The following is a 27,595-nucleotide window of genomic DNA, read 5'->3' as shown; positions in this document are numbered from 1 at the left end:
GCAGCTGACGTGATTAAATGTAATTTTTCTTTAATTAGAAATTTTTGGTGTTTAGTATGCAACACAATATCTTAAACATCTTATGTCAAATGTAGTACCTCTGCTAGATAACAACTACCAATATGAATCCTAAATAATACCTAATAAACAATTTCCTGCTATAGGTTTATGCAAATTACCGATGATTAAAAATGGCGAGGAAAAGCCCACCTAGTGATGCCAGCTTAAAACAGATGACAGTTTTCAGCATCCAAGACTTCAACAACCTTCGGTTCCCTTGCACCAGCCATGTTGAATATGGATTGCAATAGAAAGAGCCTCTAGCAACTTATCAGTAATAATGATCCTCATCATAATTATAACCATCTTGCTCAGGGATATATGCCTCATCCATATTTTCATTATTACACCAATCCTTGTCACCATCCTCAAAATTATCCTCTGATCCAAGCTCATCATCCTTTGGGTCCTGAACCTTAGACTGAAATTTGTCATGATTATCAGAGGCTAGATCAAATCGTACTTTCTTGGGATTACGCGCATCTGCCTGTAATATAGAGTAATTATCAGAAAACAACTTCCAAAACATTTAACTGTTTGATTATGATATGTTGAGAAAAATTTCTTTTAAACATTTAGAGAACAAAACAAAAGAGATGTCATTAGACATTAACTACACATATCTGAATATCTCATTATATTTCAAATTATTTTATAGATCAATGTAACTTCTAAAGATAATATATGTAAACAACAACTTTCAATCAAATGATGAGTAGTGCAATATATCTATTGAACAATACTCAAACATTACCATCAGTCTAATTTAACTCCTCATTTAATTGTCCATTGAAGAGTGAGTTCCCAGAAAGAGAAAACAAAATTATACAATACTAAACCCTTTCCATATCTATCTACTGATGTTCAAGGTTAATGCACACAGATTAAAATTATATATTATTTGGACTACACTATTCTTATTTAAATCTCCAGTATTTGTCATTAAATGCATTATAGGTTTCTATGTTTTTTTCTCCCAACCCAACTAAGGGTGTTGCTGGAAAAAATATATTGATTACACATTAAATTTCTAAAATGTCAATAGTTTTGAAATAAAAACAAAAGGCTAAAGCATCAATCTATATAGAATGGAGGGAGCACTAACTTAGATATATCACATAAAACCTATTAACTAACAAGTTTCAGCTTCCTTAAAAAAAAAAAAAGTTTCAGCCAACAACAATATAAAAAATAATAGAGGAAAGAAAACCATTCTTTTACTGAACAGATTAATTTTTTTGAAGAAATATGAAAAACAAGATTGAGCAAGACATGATCATATAAACTACAAAATAGATGGAACGGATTTTACATTTCAGCTATATCATATAAATATTTGTCTCATTGGCAAAACTCAAGTGTAAACAAATATGTGTGTTAAAAGGAAAAGAGATCAAGAGAGGATTACTGGTTCGTCTTCAAATAATTTTGCCAGGCACTCAAAATTGACCTTGCTACTGAGCTTCTGCAAAAGATGCAAGTAAACAAATATTTTTTGTAATTAGTAATATATAAACGATTTCAGAAGATCTTATGCCGATGAATAAAATAGCTAACATTCACCGTATATTGCTCACTGACATTACCAGTATAACTGTCTGTACATAATAAGTCATTGGTTTTAAAACACACGTATGGATGTAACCTCATCTATCTCAAAAGGTGACAAAACAAGCATTAACCAGGATGCTTAACGGGCACATGAATCCAAGGACCAAGGTTAAAGTGATTTCTGGCATTCCAACACTACTCAGGATCTAGAAAGACCCTTATGTATTTATGTTTTGTACAAGCTAACATGCCCAGAGAACAAATAATAATAAATTATAAGGAAAGGTTATGGTACGTATTGATATATTACACATTAAGATATGTTGTATGCACTAACAGTGTAAAGTTATTATTTTTCACATCACATGCATCCAATGATATGATGTCAAGTCATATAATGTGTTTGAAATTACTTGAATTTTCATATTCAATAAATGATGTGTTGCATCATTGGATGCAGTGGTATTATTGATGCAAAAAGAACTTCGTAAATGGAAAGACGTAACTTCAAATTTCAACAAATATAAGAGTTTGTGTGCGCGTGTATGTGAGCATCTGCTTATCTGCATATGCCTAAAAAGACTAGAAGTCTAGAAGCTATATAATAAGTTTAATAAATAAAAATACTAAAAAAAATGCATAGATACGTCTGCTATTGAAAAAAATACCTTTTTTTTCACCATTTGACAGGCGGCTTCTGCAGCAGATTTAGCAGGCCCTGAATTTTTTGCCTGCTGAGCTCGCCTCTGTTTCATTTCATACAATAGCGTATATTTAGCAAACCAAAATATTATATGCTTGAAGTCTTGCAGCAATTTATCCAACATTAATCATACCATGTAGATAAATTAAAACTAAATATAACTATTCGATCCGTACTACAAAAACATTCCAGTTGGCATGTACATCGAAGAATAATGTCACATTTGAAACTAATATAACTGAAAAATCAGTATTAATTTGATCAGAATATGAATTCAGTTCATTTGCCAAACATGTTACTGGGGAATAACCAAGAATATGAATAAGCTCTATACAAAGACAAACACATATTTGTATATATAGCAACAATGGCTTTTCTTGACTCCTTAGCTTTAAACAAAAGAAACACACATCAGGTGTTCTGTTAATACACTCCTTAGCTTTGACATTTTCTATCTTGCTTCCTCTTACTTATCTACTTTCTATGATTATTATTCAATTCATCATGAAAAAACATGTACATAGAGGTTGAGCTTTGGATAACAGTAAGCAAACCAGCCTGGAATAAGATGTTGCAAAGTGCAAACTTCCAAGTAGCCTTGGAGAAGCTATTGGAGTTGCAGTATGGAATGAAATGAGTATTTGGTTTCTGACATTAGTGTTGCCACCAACATATGATGAAGAAAAATAAGAGGAGACACTAGTGGCGGTTTTACTGGTAAATTTACAAGAGGCGGCACATGGCAGCTGAGAGGCAACTTCAGAAACAGTGGATACAACTGACGCATCAAACAGCACTGGAGGATGATGGTCGTATATGGTAGAGAACGTGACGGAGAAACACCAAAAGGAAGAAATTTTGGAAAATAGAGCTCCGAATTTTTTTTGTGAAGTTCAGTATTTAGCAAACTCGTTAGTGCAATAGTGATGAGACATGTCACAGAGTATGGTAGGATGGTACCATTTGGATACCACATGAAGTTATGGGTTTTAGTATTTAGATAAAAGGAGAAGGAAAGAATAAAGATTTTGAATATGATGATATAATATTATTGATAATAATTTGATACAGAAGACTATGAACCAACACTTATTTTTACAAATAAATGGAAGACTCCAAATCCCAAGTAAATAGAGAAATAAGGAAAGTAGGAAACAAATCAAGATACTAACTATGAATCATGGAAGCTAATTTTGAGAGATAATCTAAGATAGAATTAAAAATAAAAATAATAAAACAAACAAACGAGATAAACGGGTCAAGATCCTCTCCATTTTTCATCTTCTCCATTTTTACCATTATTAAAGTTTTGGGAATATAAATGCAATAATGTAACATTTAATGGGTCCAACTATTTAATATATATTTGCAAACTATTCAAAACTATAGTAATGGAGAGGGAAAATGGAGAGGATCTCAACTTGAGATAAACTAAGTAACATAATATCCAAATATTTTATAGTGTAACACCCACATTATTAAAGTGTAAGTGACATTATAGCTCTAATCATAAATGTATAACATGGGACAGGATCAATTGATTTCAGTGTAAGACTAGCCTAGAAACACATGTACCAGAGACAGTATATCACATTCTTCAGTTCAAGTATACCAAATTTTAATTAGATTGGTTACAAAAATAGGTCAAAATCTAGTACTAGTAGAGTAGACAATACTTCTATAATTTGGAAAATCATATGCTAATTTAATGGTCTGCTAAGAAAGCATATATTAAAATCAATGATGTGATACGATTTTAACATGCTTAAAGTAATCAGAGAAACAAATCTAACAGCAGATTATACAGAAAAAATTATTTTAAAAATAATGTTCTCACTAAAAATTATTCAGAAAGTACCTTTCTGGATTTTGCCACAGCTGCAGTAGTAGATTCATAAAGTTCTCTTGATTCTACTGGACAGTTTTTCAAATTTGCTTCATAAATTTTCTTAGCAGCTGCGGCAGCTGCTTCCTTTACTGCTTGCTCCTGAAAAAGAATATAAAGCCAAGTGAGATCCAGTGCACACTAACTCCAACAACATACTAATAATCACGATAGAAAATGGAATAACTATCAAACCACATTATCAAACACTATTAAAACAACAAATATTAAATAAATTGTCCATACCGCAAGATACTCGCGGTTCTCATTTTCCCAATATATCTTCTTGTAATGTTTCTCTTCCTCGTTGAAAAGGTACCCGTTAACCTATGCAGCATTTTGGCAAAGAGAATAATCAGTGAGTTACACATGACAATGACCTGATAGTACAACAGGGCACACACAAATATGCGTTTGTGTATGTAATACAAAGCAACATCAAGATGAAAAAATTTCTAGGGCCTAGCAACAAACAGAGAAATCAATTTGGCCAAGGCATGATTAAGGATGAAGTTCATTCCTGTTGGCTGTTGGGTTCAAATCTCAAACCTAAAGTTTGGGGATCAGATTAATTTGTAAATATTTGTGACTTGCTGATGTTATTTTGTTTCCATAATTTATTTTACCATTTTTTTTACAAAATAGAGTAGGAAGACTGTTTCCTAAAAACCCTTTACTTTGTTATGTGTTTCCTTAATTGGGAGATTTGGTGCTGAAGTTAAGTAAAATTAGTGGGCAGGACAGTTGGCATGTTCTCTTTTGCAAGTTAATCATTTGAATATTTGAATTTGAATAAGAAATATATCAGAATTTTCCTCTATGAAAAAACAATTTCTCTGATAGAAAATAACAGGGAGCAGAAGACCTTGGTCATGTGATATGGAGCATAGAACTAGATAAAAAAAGATGACAAAAATAATTGACCACGGCATTTCATCTTTTAAGTTTATGTTTATGTTTATTAGGATTTTTGGATTAGGTTTACTTGACCTCTTTGGTTCACGAAATTGTAACCTCAGATTGATTATATATGAAACAAACTGGATACATATGATAATATAGATGCAGTCAGGTTGAGAGGGAGTGTTGAATATAGTAATAATTGTGATTATTCTTGGCTCCCGCTACTTATTAGAATTGATATAGTTTCCATAGTTTATTATTACTCCTTTCTTGAGAGATTCTACCTTGTATATAGATTAGTAAAACCTCGTTGTGAAATGCAAGTTATTCATTCTAAATTATTCATGTAGCCAATATTTCGGCACCAGATTCCCTAAGCATAATCCACTATTCTAATAGGAATACAACACTTAATTCCACGTAGACTAATTTAAATATTAGATGCTTTGCATAGACTAAAACTAAAGTCCGACTGATGACTTATTGACAACTCTTTACATATACTAAACAAAAACACTACCCACCCAACCACATAATCAAAAACAAAATATTGAAGAAGAAAAAATAGCTGACTTGTAATGAAAGTAGAAAAAATGATTATCTATTTGCCCAGCAATCAGAAAGATCAACGTTCAAAATCTAAAAATAGTTTTTGCCAAAACAATGTAGCAGTCATTTGCAGTTCTAAAACATTATACTTGTTAGTCACCTCTTGGTCATCGATATCAGAGAAATTTCCTGATTCATCTTCAGCTTCTGCACTGGTGTCATCTTCCGCACTGGTGTCATCCCCTAAAATCAGTTTTGAGAAAATTAAGAATTAATAGTTGTAATCATAGGAAATCAAGATCCTCTAGAGAGAAAAATAGGAACATGCAGCAATACTTTCTACAGAGGCAGGCAAATCTTCTTTTCGTCCCTTGCATGCACTATTTGATGTCTTCACCACCTAATCAAAAGACATGGAGGAAAAGATATTTGAAAATTGTGTTAGTTTAAGGCCATCATATGTTGTATGGAAAGAGAAGATGGAATTGTCATTCGTTAGATGCCCATATATTCATTAGCCTGAGAACAGATGTTTTCACGTAGGAAAAGTACTGTATGAAAGTAAGAGCTTATACTTGATCACATTTTTTTAAAAGCTTTGCATCTTTAATAGTAATCTTGTAACATAATAGTTAACAGGAGGTTAAATTTTCATGGCACTGATAAGTCATTGATAAACATCAACACTTAGAGACTTGTATGGTTCATATCTAATGCAGTTGGATATATTCAACCGAAACAAGAAAATATATGTAAAGATTCAGAATTAAGAAATGAAATTATAGATTCGGAACATTCTAAAGAATTCTCTCGACTAAATGAACCAAAAGTGTCTCTTCTAACAGATCTCTTCAGCAGCACTAGGAAAAAAAAATTAAATCATGAGCAAGGTATTTAAGATATTTGGCAGTTGGCAAATGTTGTCCATGGAGTCTGTGCATCTAGTCTCCTCTACGATAAAATAAAAATGTAATGGAATTACAGCGAATTTTTCAAAAAATAAAAACCTTTTCTGGATATTTTATTGTCCAGCTCTAATTTTTCTGTTTTAATTATCATACTTTTCTGATTAGATCAATATTTTGCTTCTTTCAATACAACGACAAGCCCTAGTGAGTAGTGACTATTTCACATTCTTTTATTGTTTACACTAGTTTAAAAGAGGCACATCATACTAATAAAATGAAATGCAAAAATACCCCAATTCCCAATCAAAGTATACTTACATCTGCCCTTTCCTTCGAAACTGTTTTCTTTACTCTCTCCCTCTCAGCACGCTGGAACGCAGGAGGGTCCAATCCACCACCAAATCCTCCCGAGAGCTTATCAAACTGTAAGTATATCAATAGGATCAATAAGAAACAGTAAAAATCAGCATTGTTTTAAAACATGCTAAACATCTAGACAAGAAAGAAACTACTAACATCCTTGTAACAAGCTTCACATAGTCCAAGTGCAAAACAGGGCACATCGCTATCTTTGTGCTCACACACTAGATCGTCTGAAGTAGATCCTTTAAATTCACTGTTTGGCAACACAACTGGATTTTTTTCATACTCTTTTGCCATTGCATTCAACTCCTCAACCTGTAAGTTGTTTGTAACCATAATTGTTTGATGAAAATTTTCAATTCACTTTCAAAATCCAAGATTTTGATTCCAAAATTGTATAGAGCTTTGATAAACTAAATATAAATAAATATCACAGCATTAAAAGTCAAACACATACTGTCAAGCTAGAAGAGTCTGTATTCTCGAATTCTATCAATCGCTTGGTCAATGTTGCCTCACATACATGGAATAGTCTTAGCTGCATTGCAAATAAGAAAATCAAAATACACCGTGTAAGAACTGGAACCGATGAAATCCAAATAAATGAAGGCATAAAAAAGTGAAAATAAATTCAGCAATTCAAAAACAAGAAAACCCATAAATAGAGAAGAAAAGAGCAAGGAGGGGGACGAGAGATTTGCTTCCGAACAACGTACAGGATAGTGATCAGAATGAAAAAAACAGAGCATCGGATACAGGTTAAGAAAGGAAAGGGAAAATAAAGATACCGCCGGAGAAGATGTACAGAACCGCCGGAGATGGAATTGCGGCCGGAGAGAGGAGAGTGAGAGAGATCAGAAAGCGGGTACGGAGAATGAGAGTAACAAACAAAGTCGGTGTATTTTTAATATCATGAAATGCCAAAACTACCCTCAAAAAGCCCTAGTGGCTAAACGTCTTTGATGGCCTTTTTCGGAATTTCGTCATACTTATTATATAGGTTCCCGCGATTCAGCGACAGAAGGGAAAAAAGGTGAAAGGAAAAAAAAAAAAAAAAACTTAAGTAATGTATTATTTTAAATAATTTAAATAATAAATATTTTAAGAGAATAATATCATGTCTTTTTTTGAAGGAATAATATCAATGTCTATATTGATTAGATTTTGAGTATTATTATATACATGTCTTATATAGTGGTTTTTATATTGATTAGATTTTGTGTCAAAAATATATATACATGTCTTATATAGTGGTTTTTATATTAATTAGATTTTGAGTATAACTCATTATATATATGTCTTATATATTTGTTTTTTATAAAGAAAAAAAATCATTGTTTTACTAGTCAATTTTATAAAATTGAGTAGGGGACCCAAATTTTTTTATTTTTTTTTATAAAATTGAGTTAGAAGAAATATAAAATTAAATGATACTAATAATCTTAGAGTGAAAGGGTGGTGCTAGAGGGCGAGATAAAAATAATCTTAATTAATTATATTTTTTGGTGAATCTTAATTAAAAATTTAAATAGGTGATAAATAATGGGTCAATAGCTGTGGTTGAATTGGAAAAATGTTGATTCCTTAAAAATAAATGATGCTGCTAAAGTATCTTGTTTGGAAAAAATAAGATAGAACAAAGAAATTGAAGGGACCAATTTATTTTCTAAAAGTTGAATTTTAATATTAATAGAGTAATTTTATATAGCAGAACCCCAAATAAAAAATATTCATACACACACATAAATAAGAAATTTTAAATATAAAATAATTTAGTCACATCATTTAACATTACTCCATCATCTTTTAAATTAATATTTCCAAATTTTTGCATGTGTGTCTAAATGAAAATTATTTAGAGATGCGTCCATATAAGAATTACTCCTATTAATAACTTTGTAAATGAAAGAAGACAAATTTTATCATAAAAAAATACAAATGCTTTTCTTAAAAAAGAAAATAGTGTTAGGGGACGATATCACAGTCTAAGACAAAAGAGACCTTAGATCTCTTAGTGTAGGGGTCTGGAACCCAAGATCTCGTGAATCTATCTATCTTTTTATCACTAGAGTTGACAAATTGGTTTATATAAATTAAAGATAAATCCCTTTTATAAATAATCATTAAGGAAAAATAATTGCCTTATTTTTTACTGGAAAGAAAAATAATTAATTACTGTTGACAAAAATATTATACAGTACTTATATGTGTATTTATATACAAACGTGTGAGAATTTAAACAAAGATTAATAGCTAGCACAGTGGTTGTGTTGGTACCGTGAGAAGTGATGGTCCCCGGTTCGAACCATCATAGTGTAATTTTTTCGATTTTTTTTAAAAAATTGGCAAAAAAAAAAAATTTGTAGCATTTCTGGTTCAGTCAAACGACTTATTCAAAGAGCTTTTTATGTATGGTGAAATTATGAAAACGCAACTTACAATATCTGCCTTAGAGATGTTATGACCATGTCCATTGCTGGAGATGAATAATGCAGCAGCAAATAATCCACTAGGTTTCCTCCCTGTCTGTTTTCAAACGTTAGTTAGCAATGCAATCTCTTAATGATAAAAAAAGAAAATCACATTTTACTTCCAAAAAATTGTGAGTGAGAATGCTCAGTGCAGTTTCAAGAAGTCACCTGCATCCAGTTACGGTTCATATCCGCGATAATGCTCAGTGCAGTTTCAGAGACAACCCCATTTCTGTGGCCTAACAAATCTACATGGAAATCAATCTAATAAATAATGATGTTTCCTTTCTCGATAAAATAACAATTGGATCGAAAATTGAAATGAAAAATGATAAAATCTAAACATTATAAAATTCTCATGCAAATAAAACTAGATGAATATTTTTCCATGCTGACATCATATAAACATGATGATAAAAATGTCTATCTATTTTTTGAAGTGTGAAAAAATTTGCACTGGTCTGCTACAAATAACCTATGTCAGACTATCCATCCTATTCACCAAAATTTCACTTAATAATCAATAAAAAAACTGAACTAAAGCAGGATACTTACTACTAGTATATTTATAAAGATAAAGACAGGGATCAATAGGCTTTTTAACAAGAGGGTGATTATTAAGCCTTAAAACTTCACAAAGCTGCAAAAAAACTTCTCCAAGTTTGTAGCTGCAGAACAAAGCCATAAACAAGATTCAGAAACACACAACAGAAAAACATTGTGATATAAGAAAACCAATAAGAAATAAGAAAGCTTACTCACACATTTATCCTTAAACTATTTGAAAATTCAATAAGAAAGTATGGCTTTTTATTTTGCCTGCAAGAAGAAACATAATTTCAGCGCCAAAATAAAATATTAATGTTGAACTTTAAACACTGTTGTACAGTGCTGTCCAATGGAAAATTACAAAAATAATCAAAATATTAAAGAGAGATGATAAGAATTGCTTCCTAGGATTTGGATCCTCTAAAGTGATTAAAGTGCGAAGTGAAAAAATCAAGGGTTGTTATTTAAACAAAGTAACACCCTCATCATTTGTTATGATGTACCTACAAATCAACTTTTAATTTGTTAATTAAAGGTTGATATTACTCACTTTAGACTCTAAAGTGAATTGCTCACCTTAGAGGAGCCACAAGGTAATAGAAAAAGAAGCTTTCTTTGGTAGAAAATCAAAGGTAAAATTCCTAGGTAAAATTGGAAATACAGAGAAAAGGGGGAGATTGCAACACGGAGATGACAAGATATATCCTCCAAAAACATAAAAAAGAAAGAAATATAAGGAAATAGAAAAATGAAACATGGAACTATAGGGTCCAGTATTTTTTAATATAAAAAATGGAAACCCCCTCTTCATCAAAAACTAAAAGAAAACGACAGAATTAAGGTTCCTATGAGCTACCATGATCCAAAGAGAAGCATTAAAACCCAATCCTTTTTAACCCCAACAAATCTAGCGACAAAAGAGACGCCCTAACAGATGCAACTTGCAAGCACTCCTCTTCAGTTTTAAATACCCCAAGCAGCAACATACATAGTAAGCTGGCAATTTGCATTAAATTTTGAGCTTCACCTAGTCCCTCTGTTTTCCTTCTCCTCCCTTCTTCTCCTTTTCCTCCTCCTTTTTGCAATAGCGGCTATCCTGTTAGTACCCTCTCTACTGCTATTCCAATTTTAGGGTCAGCCGCTCCACGCTGCTATCAAATATTAAGAACACCCGTCTCCCTTTTTTATGTCAGGAAATTCAATAGGAACTTAACGTGTTACGTTCCTACAATAGAACATCCGGCTGACCTTGCTGAGACTTTCTCTTCCATTCGATTTTGTGATCTTAAATCTACGTTCATGGTTCTTAACAATTTTTATTTGGCCCAATTCCCAACCATCGTGAGTTTGAGAAAAAGGCTATAAGAGTATCTCTACACTCCGTAATAGTGAGCAGCAGTTGGCTGTGTTAGTATTAGGAGGTTGTGTTGGTTTTTCTTCAATTAACTACTGCTGTGTATGTGTAACAGTTTGCATTTGTATTTTCTCTGTTTCTGTAACTGCCTTTGTTGAGAAGTTATTACACATAAGAATTAAATAACAGTAGTATATTCAGTGTTATCCTCCGTATACAATCTGAAACTATCAGTTAGTTTGCTGCCTCAGCAGCAAATTCTGTTATAGGTGTTGGGTTTTAAGTGTGAATGGTTGGATATATAAGAGAGGTGACCCATGAACCAAATGTTTTAAGGTTTTGGGTTGAGATGTGGCGGCTCCCTTTCTTGTGGTCCTAGAGCATTGGCTCGTTGTTGCTCCTGAGCTCCCCCAAACTCCCCAACAAGTAATATCAGAGTCATGATTTGGCTTGCTAGGGGGGCGGGAGTGGATCCCGGTATTGGATCAACTATAGGATGTGGGAACTCACACATAGGGGGGATTGTTGGGTTTCAACAGTGAGTGGTTAAGTCTCACATCGACTATGAATGGAAAAAATGTTGGATTTATAAGAGAGGTGACACATATACCTAACGCCTTAAGGTTTTGGGTGAAAATATGACGTCTCTCTCTCTTGAGATCCTGGAGCATTGACCCGTTGTTTCACCTAATGCTCCCCTGGACTCCCTAACAATAGGATCTTAATATAACTGACTTGTGTGTAATGGAAAGTGGAAACTCGTTTATAGCAGAGAGTTCTTATTCCTCTCTCTCTCTCTCTCTCTCTCTCTCTCTCTCACACACACACATAATACTTGCGTTCACATTCCTTTAATTTCTCAACTTGTAGTTCTACTAAGCAGCCTCAGACATTGTCTACACGCCTTCCCATCAAATGAAGTAATGGTTTCAAAAGATTGAAAAGACAGTTTTCCTACATCGTTACGGAATTCATCCATAACTATCTAACTTTGTATTTCAACTTCTACTTTGATTACATGCACCCTAATCTAGGGAATCTAGAAAAATAAAATACAGTATAAGATATATACAACACAAACATATGACTTATGTCCAAACAAATATACAACTTTGCACCTGCAAGCAGCCTATCAGGTATATTGAAGTAAGAAAATGAGATGCATGTTTAATATTTGAAGTAAGCACATGATAAAAACATGCATATTTTATCTAGTAAAAAAATATAAAATAATGGTTTGACATTTATATCAAGATCATTATCTGAACAGCTTAGCAAAAGGGATCTTCAAAATTTTCACATCATGTAGTTATTTATTGCCACTGAAACTATAAGATGATAAATGTGTGAAGCTTATTAGATATACAACTTGATGCAAAACCCATGCTTAAAAGATTCCATACCGAAATGCAATATAGAGACATGCAGCCTGTACTTGCTCTGATTTACGTCCCCGGGTGAAATTTTTTGCAAGTGCTATCTTCAATAGGAAAACCAAAAGATTGGTTGAATAAAAAGAAAACCAATTTATTTGATATATACAGAAAGAAAGGGTATGGATGAAGTTGAAAATATTAACATACTTCATAGAAGGCCAAAGCTTGGCTGACCATATTATCGTCAGTTACTCCAAGGTTGAGACTTAAATATTCCATTTCTTTAGAAGCTGTAAACCAAAGGAAATTGGCACATGTGAATCTAAGTAGTTGCATGTATGAAATTATCTACGGTGACTATTAATAGATAAGTACTAAAAGACAACTATCCAAACTTCCCTTTTATACTTGTCTTAATATGGATATTAAACACTAAACTTATTCTTGGACCACAAATTTGTAAGTTATAAGGAATGACCAGAAGAAAAGTAGCAGAACTTGACATATTCAACACTAACACGGTAACAAGTTCAATGACTCTCGCATGATGTATATCATGCCAATTAAGAATATCCATTAATATTAAACTACACAACATTTTTGAAGTCATTGCGTCATTTATATCCGATATGTGGAATCAGTAATGGTGTTTAACAAGATATACCTCTATATAAAGTCCTTCGACGTGATTCAGAGATCTCTCTTTGAACCGATTGGACGTAAGTTCCCGATAATTTGCTCTATTAAACACAAAAAAGAAAAACCATAATAAATTAAGTAACAAAAACTGGAGCGGAGGGTGGCAAAAAAGCAAAAGGAAAAGAAATGTTCATGGAAAACACAATCAAACTTGTATTTCACATGGGGCACCAATAACCCGGAAACCTCGGTTCAAACCAGGGGCATAGGCAAGTGAGTGGTTCCAGGGGCTTGAGCCCCTACAGACATTTTAAAATTTGTAACAAAAGATCAATGCATTTAACATATTTGAAACTACATAATGAAATGGTCTCTTAATTTTTATTTTGACCCTGTGGTAGTAGGTCCAAAGGCCACATAATATATCTAATCTTTCTAACATTTTATCAAAAATGATCACATAATTTTTATTTTTACCCTGCTAAGAAAATAGTCTGCTCCTCCCCCGGTTCAAACCCCAGACCTAGTAATAAAGTTATAGCACTCTCTTTTCATAAAAAGAAAGCACATAATGTGCCACAACAAATCTTATGTAACATTTCAGAGAAACTCTTCATTATGAACTTTGACAAATTTGGATATCCCCCTTTTCCTCAAGCGCACGACAATGTCATGTTCTACAAGATAAACACATTTCCCTATTTAAAAGACCTGGCATCACCTGTGCAGAAGCACATCAACCCAAATTTGGATCTCATGTGTAGCAAGAGAAAAGAAGATAGCATCAACCTATTCTTCCTTTATTCCATGGCTGCAGTGTAGTTGCGACTGTCTAGCTTTACAATCCATAGGAACAAGTTTTGAATCCCTACTGGGGAATATATGGCCTAGTGTTTTCCCCTCCTCCTAAATAAATAAATAAATAATAAATAGTATAATCTCTCCCAATATTAAAAGAAGTTTAATTTTCACACACTGCCAGCATAAAATAGTTTACACTCTCAGCACATCACAATCAATCATGTGCATGAATTTGGAAGTAGTTATGATAAAAGTCAAGCATTTCTAATAATCTAATGGTTATGAATTATGATTGATAGACAAGTGTACAAACTCCTTACACTGTCAGTGCATATGAATCAAATCCCTTATTTTATATAGAAAATATAATACGCACTGACAATGTAAAATAATTTTACACTGGATGAGCATATCCATTAAACTAAAAATAAAACTACAGTCCCTTTCACTCTCAAACTACGAAGCACGGACACAAACACATACACCGGACACAACACGGAAACTAACACATCGACACCGATAATAATTTAGGAAAATGACATAATTCAATGTAATCATACATGTTGGTGTCGTGTCGGTGTCGGACACGGATGCATTCACGACACCAGGACACGCCTAATCTGAGGAGTGTCTGTGCTTCATAGCTCTCTAACTATACCCGCAAATTAAACTTAAACCGCAAGCAATCAAAATCCCGTTATTCCTTTACAATTTCAACTTCTGATTCTTCTCTCATAAAACTACATAATCAATTTTAACCTAAAATTCCTCTACCCTAAACAAAACCACCTTTTACCCTAACAAGCTACCATTACCTGTCCGGCCAAGTTTTTAAAAAAAACTGGCTCCTCAGAAAAAAATTGATCTTCCAACACCTTCCCACAAGAAGTACAAGTTCTGATAACCAAAAAAACAAAAACAAAAAAAATCAATACATATAAGCACTTTTTTCAATTTCAGCTCCAAATTCCACAAGCACAATAATAGTAACTAAAAGAATCTTTAGAAATTAAACAAAAAAAGTAAATTTTAGCTTGAATTAATCTGCAAGATACTCACAAGTAACAATCATCGTATCTTTCAGCGATAACGTCTGTGACACAATGATCGCAGAAAACCATTGTGGCGTGAAATTAACGAATCTGCAGAGTGAGTGAGGTAGTGGATTCGAAGAACATAAGAAGGAAATTAAGTTGAATATGGAAAATTGAAAGAGAGGGATTGGAATTTGGAATCGCGTGTGGAGTATGAAGTTTGAATTGTTAGTTAGGGTTCGTTGTGGATAGTGGCAGTGTTAACATAAATAAACCGCCAATTAAATTAATTTTTGTTTATAAGTAACAATTTTCAACGATCATTCTAATAATTAACGGAAATTACAGATTCTGTCAGAAAGGTCAAAAAAATAAACAGATTTTTTTTTACTGTAAAATAATAAAACAGATCCGTCAAAAAAAAAACAGAAATTGTTCATTAAATAATCAATCAAATAAAAAAAAAACAATCAAATTATAAATAAATTGTTCATTAAATATGTTTTGTTATGTATTTTAAATTGTTATGTTTAAATTTTAGTTTCTGATATAAGGTTAATTTTTTTTCTATATCTAAGATTGCACATCGAGAAATACTCTCTACTTTTACATGAATGTTACATTCACTTATTTGATGGATAATAATATGTGATATGTAATTTTATTGTCCATAACATCTCTTTTTTAAAATAAAAAATAATATGAAAATTAGACGGACCGACCATCGAGCCACATAGCCCATTACTAATTGGGTCGGACTCAACTTAACAACGCATCAAAGCAAACTGACCGGCCACTAAAGCCCCTTGATATGTATTGGCGTGGTGAGCTACGTAGAGCATATTTGGTTAGAGGCTTTAATGTGGCAAACAATATTGGATTGGTTCCCGCGTGATGATGACTTTAGAAGAAATTTTTTGCGATCCTGAGTGAAGAATTTTAGGAATAATATTCCTACTGGTGTGTTTAGTAAGAATTTAGATTTTCGATGAATGTTGTTAAAATTTGTTTGATTTTTTTGACACAAAAATTTGTGAGTGATAGTGAAAATTTATGGTTAGTTAAGTTTTATTCTCATGAGAATGTTAGATTCTCAATGTTTAGCATATAGAAAGTCAAAATAATGTGTAACAAATATTCTCAAGGCCGGTCCAATGGTAAGGCAACCCAAGCAAGGGTTTTCCCCAAAAAATAAAAATACTAAGGAAAAAAACAAAGGCTTTTGAGAATTTTTTTTTTTTGTAAAAAATGAGACAACAACTTTGTAACTTTTGAAGAATTCAAGCAACTAACTAAAATTAATAAAATCATATTTTACATCAACAACGTTGAAATCAAAACTATAATAAATTTATTAAATTTATATTGTATAAATCTGGAACTCCAACTTTAAGTTTCAACTTGTGATTTGGAATCCCCGTAGAAATCGTGTTCAAAAATTCGCGAGTGTGAACATCATCCACAGCATGACCATTTACATTGTGTGCGAGTGGAGTATCATAACTCAAATATGTTTTTTCTTCACAAGGAATTAAATCCAACATATAAGTAGGTCAAAAGTTAAGCACATGCGAATGCTTTAAGAGACACACAAACTCGTCCTAGGTTACTACCCTCCAAGCCGAGAGGTAAAACCACAAAGGATCGATATACCATTCTTAAAAGAATTTACTCGCAGGTATGAACAAAAATACCACACCCAAAGGAAAACGTTCCTCACAACGGAATCAATTAAGTCCAACCATCTCGCGGGAAGGGTCAAAACCCCGCAAAACGACCTCTCCAATGGCTAGATAAGTATTCTTACCCAATAAATCTATTCATCGCATTTATTATTAATTTACGACACTTCTCTACGTACCGTCTATATTTTTAAGGAATCAAAACATCCATCCAGAATTGAAAATAAAGACAACTTATAACTGCTCTCGGAAAAAATAAGTATCATGTTTTCATTCGCAAAGTGCGGTTATTATCATATATAAATCCGAAACACCTTACTCATTTGTTTGTTTTAAACCTTTATAGAAAATATCTGTCATGTTGGAACGAAGCCGGAGAAAAATTCAACTCTTTACTATCCCCATAGCAAAGACTTGGGGGCATGTGTTTCGGATCGACTAAAAGCCCAACACGCATGAAGGCCCATCAAAATGGGATAAAGCTAAATGCGTGGCATAACGACCACAGAACACAAATACCGATCACGGATCCAAGGCAATGAGCACGGGCAGAGGCTTGACGCCCACCATTGTTTGAACAAAATTGAGATTTATATGTTCCCCTGGTGATTATTAAAGTTTTGATGATAACAAAGTATTAAATGTACAATTATTATTAAAGTTTGGAGATACTAAAATTTATTTGTGAGTATGCAGAATTATTTTGAAGATAAGTTCTGAAAATATGTCAGAAGATGACCATTCAGAATTTCTCAAAGCTCAGAGGATATCAACGTCAAAAGATGTAAGCCTCAGAGGTTGGAAGCTAATGATCCCTAGGAAAGTCTTCTCTGCATCAAGCCAAAGTAGCTGAAACTCTTGTTCAGATTTGGATGTTATTCAAATTTATGTCAAGACAAGTTCAAGCTGACAATCTTATCATCATCAACAGTCATTTGCAACGAACCCACTTGGGTTGGTGCATTGGTATTGGCTTGGGACCTGAGAGTGTGCTCCTCTTGAGGTCTGAGGTTTGATTCTCTCTGGCGCCAATTTGGGTGGGCTAATTTAGCTTCTTAAAAAAAAAAAAAAAACAGTCATTTGCAACGTCTATAATTTCATTGGCATATAAATACAAGACGAATTGCATTGTTGCATACAATAATCCTACGCGCGCAATCAAATTGAAAGAATCTCTGCACAAAAGACTTAAAGCTCTGAAGCTCTTGTTCTGTCATACTCTGATAGTTCTTTAAACACTTGTAACTTATCATACTTGTGTTTATTTAAGTCCTAGGTATATTTCTATACTTTCATTTGTAAACCTTTGTGGTTTTTGAAGTCTCTTGTTTAGGTAACTTGAGCATTTGAGGGTCAACAAAGTGTTGATTGATGGAGGAGCAGCAGTAAACCTGATGCCAGAATTCATGATTACCAAGATTGGTAAATTTTCTACTGACTTGCACCCTCACAACATCGTTCTTTCGAATTACGAAGGTGAGACTGGTTTCTCACTGGGGGCAATTCAAGTCGATGTGGCGGTTGGCAGCACTGTTAGGCCAACTCTGTTTTTGGTTGTAGCATCGAAGGCCAATTATAATCTGCTTCTAGGAAGGAAGTGGATACATGGTGTTGGAGCAGTGCCTTCGACTCTCCATCAGAGGGTAAGTATTTGGAGAGATGATGGTGTGGTAGAGAATATCGAAGCCGATCAAAGTTATTTTAGGGCTGAGACACACCATATAACCAAGCATTCATTTGATAAGAAATTGGCGAATATATCGCCATGCACTGAACAGGGATATGCCTATGCCCCTGCTGATAATGTCTACCATTCTGTCAAATTAGATCCAACTCATGGATTCATTTGGGAGAGAGAGGAGATAGATGATGGTCCACATGTGGATGAAGGCAAAGTCCGCCCAACTGGGTGGGACCTTGAAGAATACTATGATGACTAAGCCCAATGCTTGGGCCAAGATTTCGGCTTATATGGCCGAAAACAAGATAAATATGGCTTTAGAAGCCACAATGCTGCAAGAAAATATGGCTGTCGAAGCCAATAACTGTGAAAATGGCAAATTATTGCCAATGGCTCAAAAATTGGACTGCATCTATGATGAAGAACCATTAAGATTTGAAAAAGATCCTTCCAATCCCAGTCAAAAGATGCAGGCCCAAGACCCCCTGGAGGAAATAGATATTGGAGATGGCTCGATCAAAAGGCCAACTTACATAAGTGCCAATATCCCAAAGGGCTTGCGTGATAAACTGGTTGAACTCCTTAAAGAGTTCAAAGATTGTTTTGCTTGGGATTATAACGAAATGCCAGGTTTAAACAGAAATTTGGTCGAACACAGACAAGAAACAATCAGGACTGCCAGGTAAACAATCACCAAGAAGATTTGCACCAGAAATCCTATCTAAGATCAAGGAAGAAATTGAAAGGCTGTTGAGAAGCAAGTTCATCAGGACTGCCAGGTACGTCGAATGGTTAGCAAATATAGTTCCTGTTATTAAGAAAAATGGTTCTCTTAGAATATGTATAGATTTTAGGGACTTAAATAATGCTACTCCTAAAGATGAATATTCGATGCCTGTAGCAGAAATGTTAATAGATTCAGCAGCAAGGTTCGAATATCTTAGCATGTTAGATGGGTATTCTGGATATAACCAAATTTTTATCGCTGAGGAAGATGTGGCAAAAACAGCTTTTCGATGCCCAGGGGCTTTGGGCACCTATGAATGGGTCGTAATGCCGTTTGGATTGAAAAATGCTGGAGCCACATACCAAAGAGCAATGAACTCAATTTTCCATGATTTTATAGATACTTTTATGCAAGTATATATTGATGATATTATTGTTAAATCATCATCACAAAATGATCATTTGGTTTGTTTAAAAAAGTCATTCGAAAGAATGAGGAAATATGGATTGAAAATGAATCCATTGAAATGTGCTTTTTGTGTACATGCAGGAGACTTCCTTGGATTTGTGGTGCATAAAAAAGGCATTGAGATAAACCAAAACAAGACAAAAGCTATTTTGGAAACTAACCCTCCAACAAACAAAAAGCAACTTCAATCCTTGTTGGGAAAAATCAACTTTCTGAGAAGATTCATTTCGAATCTAAGTGGTAAAGCTCAAGCTTTTTCACCATTGCTTCGACTCAAGAAAGAAGATGTTTTTACTTGGGGGCAGGATCAGCAAGAAGCATTTGATGAAATCAAAAAATACTTGTCTAATCCTCCAACTCTGATGCCACCAATTAGGAATAAGTTTATGAAGTTGTATATTTCAGCATCTGATACCACATTAGGTAGTATGTTAGCCCAAGAGGACGGAAATGGCGAAGAAAAAGCCATTTATTATCTAAGTAGAGTCCTTAATGATGTTGAAACTAGATACAGTAGTATTGAAAAGCTTTGTCTTTGTTTGTACTTTTCTTGTATGAAATTGAAGCATTATATAAAGCCTATTGATGTTTATGTTTATTCTCATTATGATGTTGTTAAACATATGTTGCTAAAACCAATTCTACATAGTCGAATTGGAAGATGGGCTTTAGCTCTTTCTGAATACTCACTTTCATACAAACCTTTGAAAGCAATTAAAGGCCAAATAGTGGCTGACTTTATTGTTGATCATTCAGCAATCGAATCACCTCAGAATTACATTGCTCTCGAACCATGGACTTTGTATTTTGATGGGTCTAGACATCAACATGGTACTGGAATAGGTATTTTGATAATTTCCCCACAAAAAATTCCTACTAGGTTCAAATACAGGATTAATGGTATTTGTTCGAACAATGAAGCTGAATATGAGGCTTGGATAGCAGGTTTAGAAATATTGTTGAGCCTGGGGGCAAAAGACATTAAAATAAAAGGTGATTCAGAATTAGTTTTGAAACAATTGACAAAAGAGTACAAATGTATTAAAGAACATTTGATTCGTTATTTTGTCATAGCGAATGCGTTACTAAAACGTTTCGATTCGATTGACATAGAACATGTTCCTCGAATAGAAAACCAAGAAGCAAATGACTTAGCACTGATTGCTTCAGGATACAAAGTGTCCAAAGAAAAGTTGGAACAATTAATAGAAATCAAAGAGAAATTGATTTCTAATGAGCCAATGCAATTGGATTTGTCAATGCCAAAACTTGAGGGGGCAGACATGTCACCAAATGACATAAATAATTCTGATAAAGAAATGAATTATGATGAATTCCAAATTTTTGTCATTGACAATTTAGTAGATGGTGATTGGAGAAAACCAATTGTAGGATATTTGGAGAAACCAATCTGGAGTGCTCCTCGAAAGATTAAATATAGGGCGTCAAATTATGTGATCATTGGTAATGAATTGTTTAAAAAGACCCTCGAAGGAGTACTGTTGAAATGCCTTAGTGAGAATGAGGCCTACATAGCAATCTCTGATGTTCATAGTGGGGCCTGTTGTTCTCACCAATCAGGCCATAAATGAAATGGCTTTTAGTTCGACAAGGCATGTACTGGCCATCTATGTTAAAAGATTGCATAGATTTTGCTAAAGGTTGTCAAGAATGTCAAAAACATGCAGGAATCCAACATGTACCTGCAAGTGAATTACATTCGATAATAAAACCTTGGCCATTTAGAGGTTGGGCATTAGATTTAATTGGTGAAATAAAACCAGCATCATCAAAAAATCAAAAATACATAATAGTTGGTGTTGATTATTTTACCAAATGGATCGAAGCCATACCATTGCCCAATGTGGATCAAGAAGAAGTTATAAGTTTTATCCAAAACCACATCATTTATAGATTTGGAATTCCTGAAACCATCACAACTGATCAAGGCTCAGTGTTTACTGGTCGAAAGATGCAGGAATTCGCTAGGCAAACAGGGTTTAAACTTTTGACTTCGACACCTTATTATGCACAAGCAAATGGTCAAGTAGAAGCTGCCAATAAAATTATTATTGGATTAATCAGAAAACACATTGCTCAAAAGCCAAGAAATTGGAACAAGACTTTAAATCAAGTCTTATGGGCATGTAGAAATTCCCCTAAAGAATCAACAAACTCTAATCCATTTCGATTAACATATGGTCATGATGTCGTGTTACCAGTGGAAATTTATTTGCAATCTATCAGAATTCAAAGGCAAATGGAGATACCAATTGATCACTATTGGAGTATGATGTTTGATGAATTGGTTGATTTAGACGAAGAAAGGCTAAGAGCGCTTGATACTTTAAGTATGCAAAAAGAAAGAGTAGCAAAGGCCTATAATAAGAAGGTTAAATCAAAAACCTTTGAAGTGGGGAATTTAGTTTGGAAAGTTATTTTGCCTATGGACAAAAAAGATAGAGTTTTAGGCAAATGGTCTCCAAATTGGGAAGGACCTTTTAAAATAATACAAGTATTTTCGAATGGTGCATATGAAATAGAAGAATTAACTTCAGAAAAGCGAACGTTGAATATAAATGGTAAGTATTTGAAAAAATATAAACCAACGCTTTTAGAAGTTAATATTAGCACGGAATAAATATTCGAAACGAAATTGAAATGGCATAAACAAAGTAAAAGTGCCATAAAAGGCAATTGTCAAGGTTACAAACCAAATAGAAATAAAACCAGATAATTGTTCGAGTAGTTAAAAAATTTAAAAACATCAAAGAAAGTTTAAGATGAACACTTGGTCTTGAAATCAGCATAATGATCCTTAATAAGGCCAACTTCGACGGTCTGGATCTTGATTGCATCTTCGAGAGACTTGATCTCTTCTTTGATCACAGTAGCAGCACTGAAGTGAGAAATACCTTCCTTCGCAGCCTCTCGAATAGATTCTTGAGTGGTAGCAGCAACAGCCTCTTCAATCTTTGAGCGCTTTGCTTTCTCTTCGAGGATCTTTTTCTCTCGATCAACAATCTCAGCTCGAAGAGATTCTATCTCTGCTTCCCACTTAGAAATTTTGTTGGTGCATTCCTGAACTCCAAGACCTGGTTGTTGAATTTGCGCTTTCATTTGATCAACTTTCGACTGGGCAGCCATGGCTTTCTCGAATAATGCATCATAAGCAGCCTGCTGACCAACAAGTTTTTGAGAGTTGCGTTTCAAGTTTTGCACAGTAGTAGCAAATTGGTCCAAGATAGATTCGAGCTGGATGACTTTCCCCAAGGTTTCGAGATCAGTTTGAGGATTATGCAACTTGTTCAAAAAAGATTTATGTTTAAAAGCATTAGCAGGGTGCTCCTCCATTGATGCCAAGATATCTCCATTGATGAAATCAGTGTACAGCTTTGAAATCAGAGAATCTTGTCGAACAGAAGAATTGATTTCTGAATCTGAAGCAGTCGAATTACTGGGTCCACTCGAACTCACAGGATTAGAAGTCGTCTTGGAAATCAGAAGTTTTAGAGCAGCCTCAGGATCATGGATTTGCAAGGCAATGAATTCTTCTTCAGGAAGCCCTAGGCTGGCTGACAGTTTCGACGTTGAAGTTTCAGGCAGCAATTCCGATCCACCAGCTTCTGCTTCCTTCATGGCTTCAGAGTCAAACTCTTCTTCTTCTGAGGAAGTCTCATTAGCGTCAACTTCAACTGCTGCAGTCTCGTTCCATTCGTTGAAAGGAGATGTTCTGTTATCAGTTTCAGCAGATTTAGGATGCTCTGGTGTGATCTTTTCAGAAATGGTGGTCTCACTGTCTTTGAGGGTATCACCACTAGACTTGTTCGATATGATGTCCTAAAAAAGCAAAATCGAATATGAGGGAATATAACTTTACTTATTATAAATGAGAAAACGCAAGTAAAGTAGTACAAGTACCTCTGGATTGATGTCTTGCTGGGGCATGTTGTCCGAATTATTGAGAGTAGCATCAGGCATAGCAATATCTTCTTGAACTTCAGCTTCAGGGGTGGGCTCTTGTTGTTCACTCGAGATCGAAGGAGTTTTAAGGTTGGTTGCAGAAGGATCACTTGAAGACTTGGACTTCTTTTTGTTCTTTTTCTCCCGGGTTTGATCCTCTGAACTTTTCTTTCCTTCTTTCTTCTTCTCTTCTTTCCTCTTTTCTTTCTTTTCCTTCTTCTCTTTTTTCTCTTTCACCTTCCTCTCCTTCTCTTCAGCAGAAAGACTATCAGAAGTAGTTTCTGGAATATTTATTTCGATATGCACAGGAGGTTGGCTCCTCTTTCTCTGGAAACTTTCTTCCTCTTCCTGCGAATAGAAGTCGAGACAAGAAACATTTGAATTAATGGAATTGATTTGGGAGAAACTTTGAGAATAAACCAGGAGTAGGAAAAGACTTATACCTCTTCTTCGTCACTGACGACTACCATGCTAGGTTTTGGCTTCTTCGACGGGCCAGTCTCAGTTAAAGTGGTGTTGGTTGATCTTTTACGTGCCTGGAAGAAGTAGGTTAGAAAGAATAAAAACTTAACTTAGAATTTTCAAGGAAAAACAAGTTTCGATTCAGTAAATACCTTAGAAGGTTCTCCAGCTGTTTCAACCGCCTTTGGTGTTGGTTTTTCTTTGACTGTCTTAACAGTTTCTATAGCTTGTTTCTTGGTGACTAGGAAATATAAGCAAAGGGTTAAATCGAAACAGTATGAGAATATATGACAAAAGAAAAGTGCATATATAAAGACAAGTTACCTGTAGTCTTGACTTGCTGTTCGATTCTATTAATCTGAGGTTGAGTAAAACCACTCTCCAACCTCGAGATAAGCACTGCATCTCCCAGGTGTTTGCTGTTAAAGTATCGCCTCCACCAGTTGGCAAACTCTTGTGTACAGTAGTAGGAAAGGTTGAAGTCAAATGGCTCGAAGCCATAAACATTCTCGCGGCTAATCTTCATATACCTTTCATATAAAGTGGAAGTCACAGTAGTCCCAAGCACAATGTTCTTCTTCCTTATATACATGCTCTTTGGTCGAAGCTGTGAGAAACCAAATTGTCTAGAGACCAAATTCGGTTGATACCCAACTAGTGCATATTCAGAAGATAGGGTACCAATTCGAATAGACAGAATGGTAGGGTCTAAATATGCTGTCCAGGTTTCATTTATTTCCTCCTCAGCATTTGGATTCAGCACTGGTATCTCTTTGACAAACCAGGAGGGACCAATAGTTCTTTTCACAAATGGAGCATGTTCAGGCTTGAATTGGTCGATGGCTAAGAAAATTTTCATATACTTCATGAAAAGTTGTTGAGAGTTTTGTTCGAGGGGATTAGGTTGGAGCCTTATTAAACGGGTACCTTCAATTTTCCTTTTGGCTATCGAAGCCTGATGTTCAGTGGGAATGAATAAACCAAGCTCTTTTTCAAAAGTGGCATTTAACCACAATTGTAATAGCCACATAGGCCCAGCAGCTTGAAAGCATCCATCTGTGGCAGCTTTCTTCGATTTCGACTTAGCAGGGACTAAACCTTTCAGGTTATCACAAACTTCCCCAATAGATTCATACAAGGTTGCCAACAGAAGGCGTCCTAAAGCAAAGTGGCATCCTTCATGTATTTGCACAGCCATAGGGATGAATTTCCTAGCAATTTGAAGAGATCGAGAGCAGAATATATAATGGGATAGCCATAAATTAAGAAAAGCCACGTGTTCTTCATCTGAGACTTCTTCATTCTCAGGCCCTGAATGTTTAAGGATATAGGCAGAAAAGGCATTCTCTTTGTAGTTCAAAGTGATGTTATCACTAGCGTCATTGGGGCTGTAGGTTTTGCCAGTGGGTCTTAACCCTGTAATAGCTGACACATCGAATAGGGTGGGTGTCATCATACCACTTTTGAAGTGAAAAGTGTTAGTAGATTTTTCAAAGAAATGCATTGCGGCAATGAGCATTTCAGGTTGATACTTAGGCCCTATCCTAGAAAATTGTATTAACTCGAAGATTCCATAATCTTTCCAGAATTTGCCAAAGGATTGTTCTATTCGATCAAGCCAAGTGAGGTAAAGGCTATTTCCGTAATAAGGATGGGATCGAAAGGGTTTATAATTTGTCAGCATATATTCAAAGTTATAGGGTTTGCTGTCAAAAATTCTGGGTTCGCAAGTTTCGAGACATGGGAATATCTCATCTACTTCCCTAGTCAAGTTCGTATCATCTGGAATCGGACCACCAAAAGCATAAACATTTTTATTAATAGCAAAGGGAAGCATTACCTGACTTTCCCAGATTTCTCGATGTTCTTTGCTACCTTTGGGTTCTGGAACGTACTTTGTTCCATCATCAGCTATGGAGAAATCGCTCCATTTTCCAGTAAAAGGGACTTGGATCTTGTTGGATGAAGACGCCATGGAGGTTTTGAAAAGAAAATGAAGATGAAGAGATGTAGATCTGAGATTTGAAAAGATACGATTTGAAGAAGATAATCAAAGATCTAGTAAGTTCAGAGTCGTTTTGAATCTTCGTTGTTTCAAGATTGGAAGAAAGATTTTGAGAGATTCTCTGGAGCGTGAGAAGCTATGGAGGAAGTTGGAAAAGTTTCAACTGAAGTGGCAAAGCTCTATTTATAGCCATTCTTGGATTAAGACAAAATTTAATTAAAAAAGGAATAAATGCTAAAAAGGCGCTTTTTGCCTTTTCCGATTCAACTTCTCAGGCTGACGCGTGTCCCACTACTCAAGTATGGTGCAGAACGTGACAGTTTTGTAAGAAACGAAGCGGTTACCTTTTAAATGCCATGACATCATCAGTTCGAAATAAAGGGATGGCGTTTGGAAATACAGAGGTACTTTGAAAAATGCCCATTTCTTATTTCATTCGAATCATTCAAATCGAAATAGGCATTTTTGGGGGCAATTTGTTATCCCATATTTTAGCTCAAGGTAAAATATGTTATAATCCTCAGTTCCAAAGACATTTATTACTATAAAAACCTGTTAAATGGCTTTAAATAGCCTCAGTCTTTAATGTCTTCAAGAACAAGAGAGATTATCTCTCTTATCATATTGTTTAAATGAAGGTTAAGGGTAATGTCTTTAAGAACAAGAGAGTTCTACGAATCGAAGTAATGTTTCGATGGAAGCCAATGAATCGAAGTAATCAGGAATTGTGGACTTAGAGTATTTTTCATTATCTAAATGTGATTCGACTTCAACGGTTACAACGGATCAAAGCATTGGTTCATTTCAAATGCAAAAGGACGCGTGGCTGAAGTTTAGTAGTTTAACGTTAGAATAGACGTTACTTAGTTTTCTATAAATAGAAGTCTGTATAGTCGAAATAGAGGTCACAATTCATTTACACAAAATCTCAAACACTCAAAGTATCCATGTTAAGGCGAGAAACGAGTTACTCGAGAAAGATGTATGAATCGGTGAACCTTTACATTTTCTTTGTAATTTTTACATTCTAAATGCAAATTTACTTTCCATAAGTCTTTACTTTCTAAAGCATTTACAAATTCTGCATTTTATTAGTTCTCTCGTTTGAGTGAACTTACTTTTGTTCGTATTTAACATATGTTTCAGAAACCAAACATATTGTTCTTTTGCAAAATAAGGATGTCTTTAAAGATAAACTTCCAAATTTCTTTTAATAAAATGCATGAACAATTGTCCCGAGATTTACTAGTTGATCTCTCAAGTAATTAATTTAAACTAGCGGTTGTTTACCAAAAATCAGTGTAAACAGGAACTACTGGATACACATTTACTTGATATGTGCATTTCTTCTGAAGTCATACGATGCATACATGTGGGGTTATTATGTGTACAACAAAAACCTGGAGATAGACCGGACATGTTTTCGGTCATTCTTATGTTCAATGGTGAAAAATTATTGCC

The 27,595-nt window shown here is 34.4% G+C and overlaps 3 protein-coding genes across 3 annotated transcripts; 2 read left to right on the top strand and 1 right to left on the bottom strand.

Moving 5' to 3' along the window:
* Positions 1 to 10: 10 nt before the first annotated feature.
* LOC123889286 (transcription factor IIIB 60 kDa subunit-like) lies at positions 11 to 15,447 on the bottom strand. Its single transcript, XM_045938557.1, has 19 exons — positions 15,172 to 15,447; positions 14,928 to 15,009; positions 13,337 to 13,412; positions 12,880 to 12,962; positions 12,700 to 12,776; positions 10,156 to 10,212; positions 9,949 to 10,061; positions 9,562 to 9,641; positions 9,362 to 9,448; positions 7,380 to 7,460; positions 7,076 to 7,237; positions 6,878 to 6,982; positions 5,988 to 6,051; positions 5,812 to 5,894; positions 4,446 to 4,526; positions 4,173 to 4,301; positions 2,280 to 2,357; positions 1,469 to 1,525; positions 11 to 547 (listed from the first exon to the last, which is right to left on the bottom strand). Exons 1-19 carry the CDS (start codon positions 15,231 to 15,233, stop codon positions 332 to 334), a joined length of 1,773 nt encoding a protein of 590 aa, XP_045794513.1. The 5' UTR covers positions 15,234 to 15,447; the 3' UTR covers positions 11 to 331.
* Positions 15,448 to 18,820: 3,373 nt separating this feature from the next.
* On the top strand, positions 18,821 to 21,296 carry LOC123891747. The gene is made up of 4 exons (XM_045941645.1): positions 18,821 to 19,191; positions 19,346 to 19,542; positions 19,786 to 20,098; positions 20,354 to 21,296. Exons 1-4 carry the CDS (start codon positions 18,821 to 18,823, stop codon positions 21,294 to 21,296), a joined length of 1,824 nt encoding a protein of 607 aa, XP_045797601.1.
* A 380-nt stretch (positions 21,297 to 21,676) lies between these two features.
* Positions 21,677 to 22,345, top strand: LOC123891746. The gene has a single exon (XM_045941644.1). It carries the CDS (start codon positions 21,677 to 21,679, stop codon positions 22,343 to 22,345), a length of 669 nt encoding a protein of 222 aa, XP_045797600.1.
* The last annotated feature ends 5,250 nt before the right edge of the window (positions 22,346 to 27,595 follow it).

Source organism: Trifolium pratense, linkage group LG6, assembly GCF_020283565.1.
Source record: "Trifolium pratense cultivar HEN17-A07 linkage group LG6, ARS_RC_1.1, whole genome shotgun sequence".
NCBI lineage: Eukaryota > Viridiplantae > Streptophyta > Magnoliopsida > Fabales > Fabaceae > Trifolium > Trifolium pratense.
This window is presented reverse-complemented; position numbering and strand designations above follow the sequence as displayed.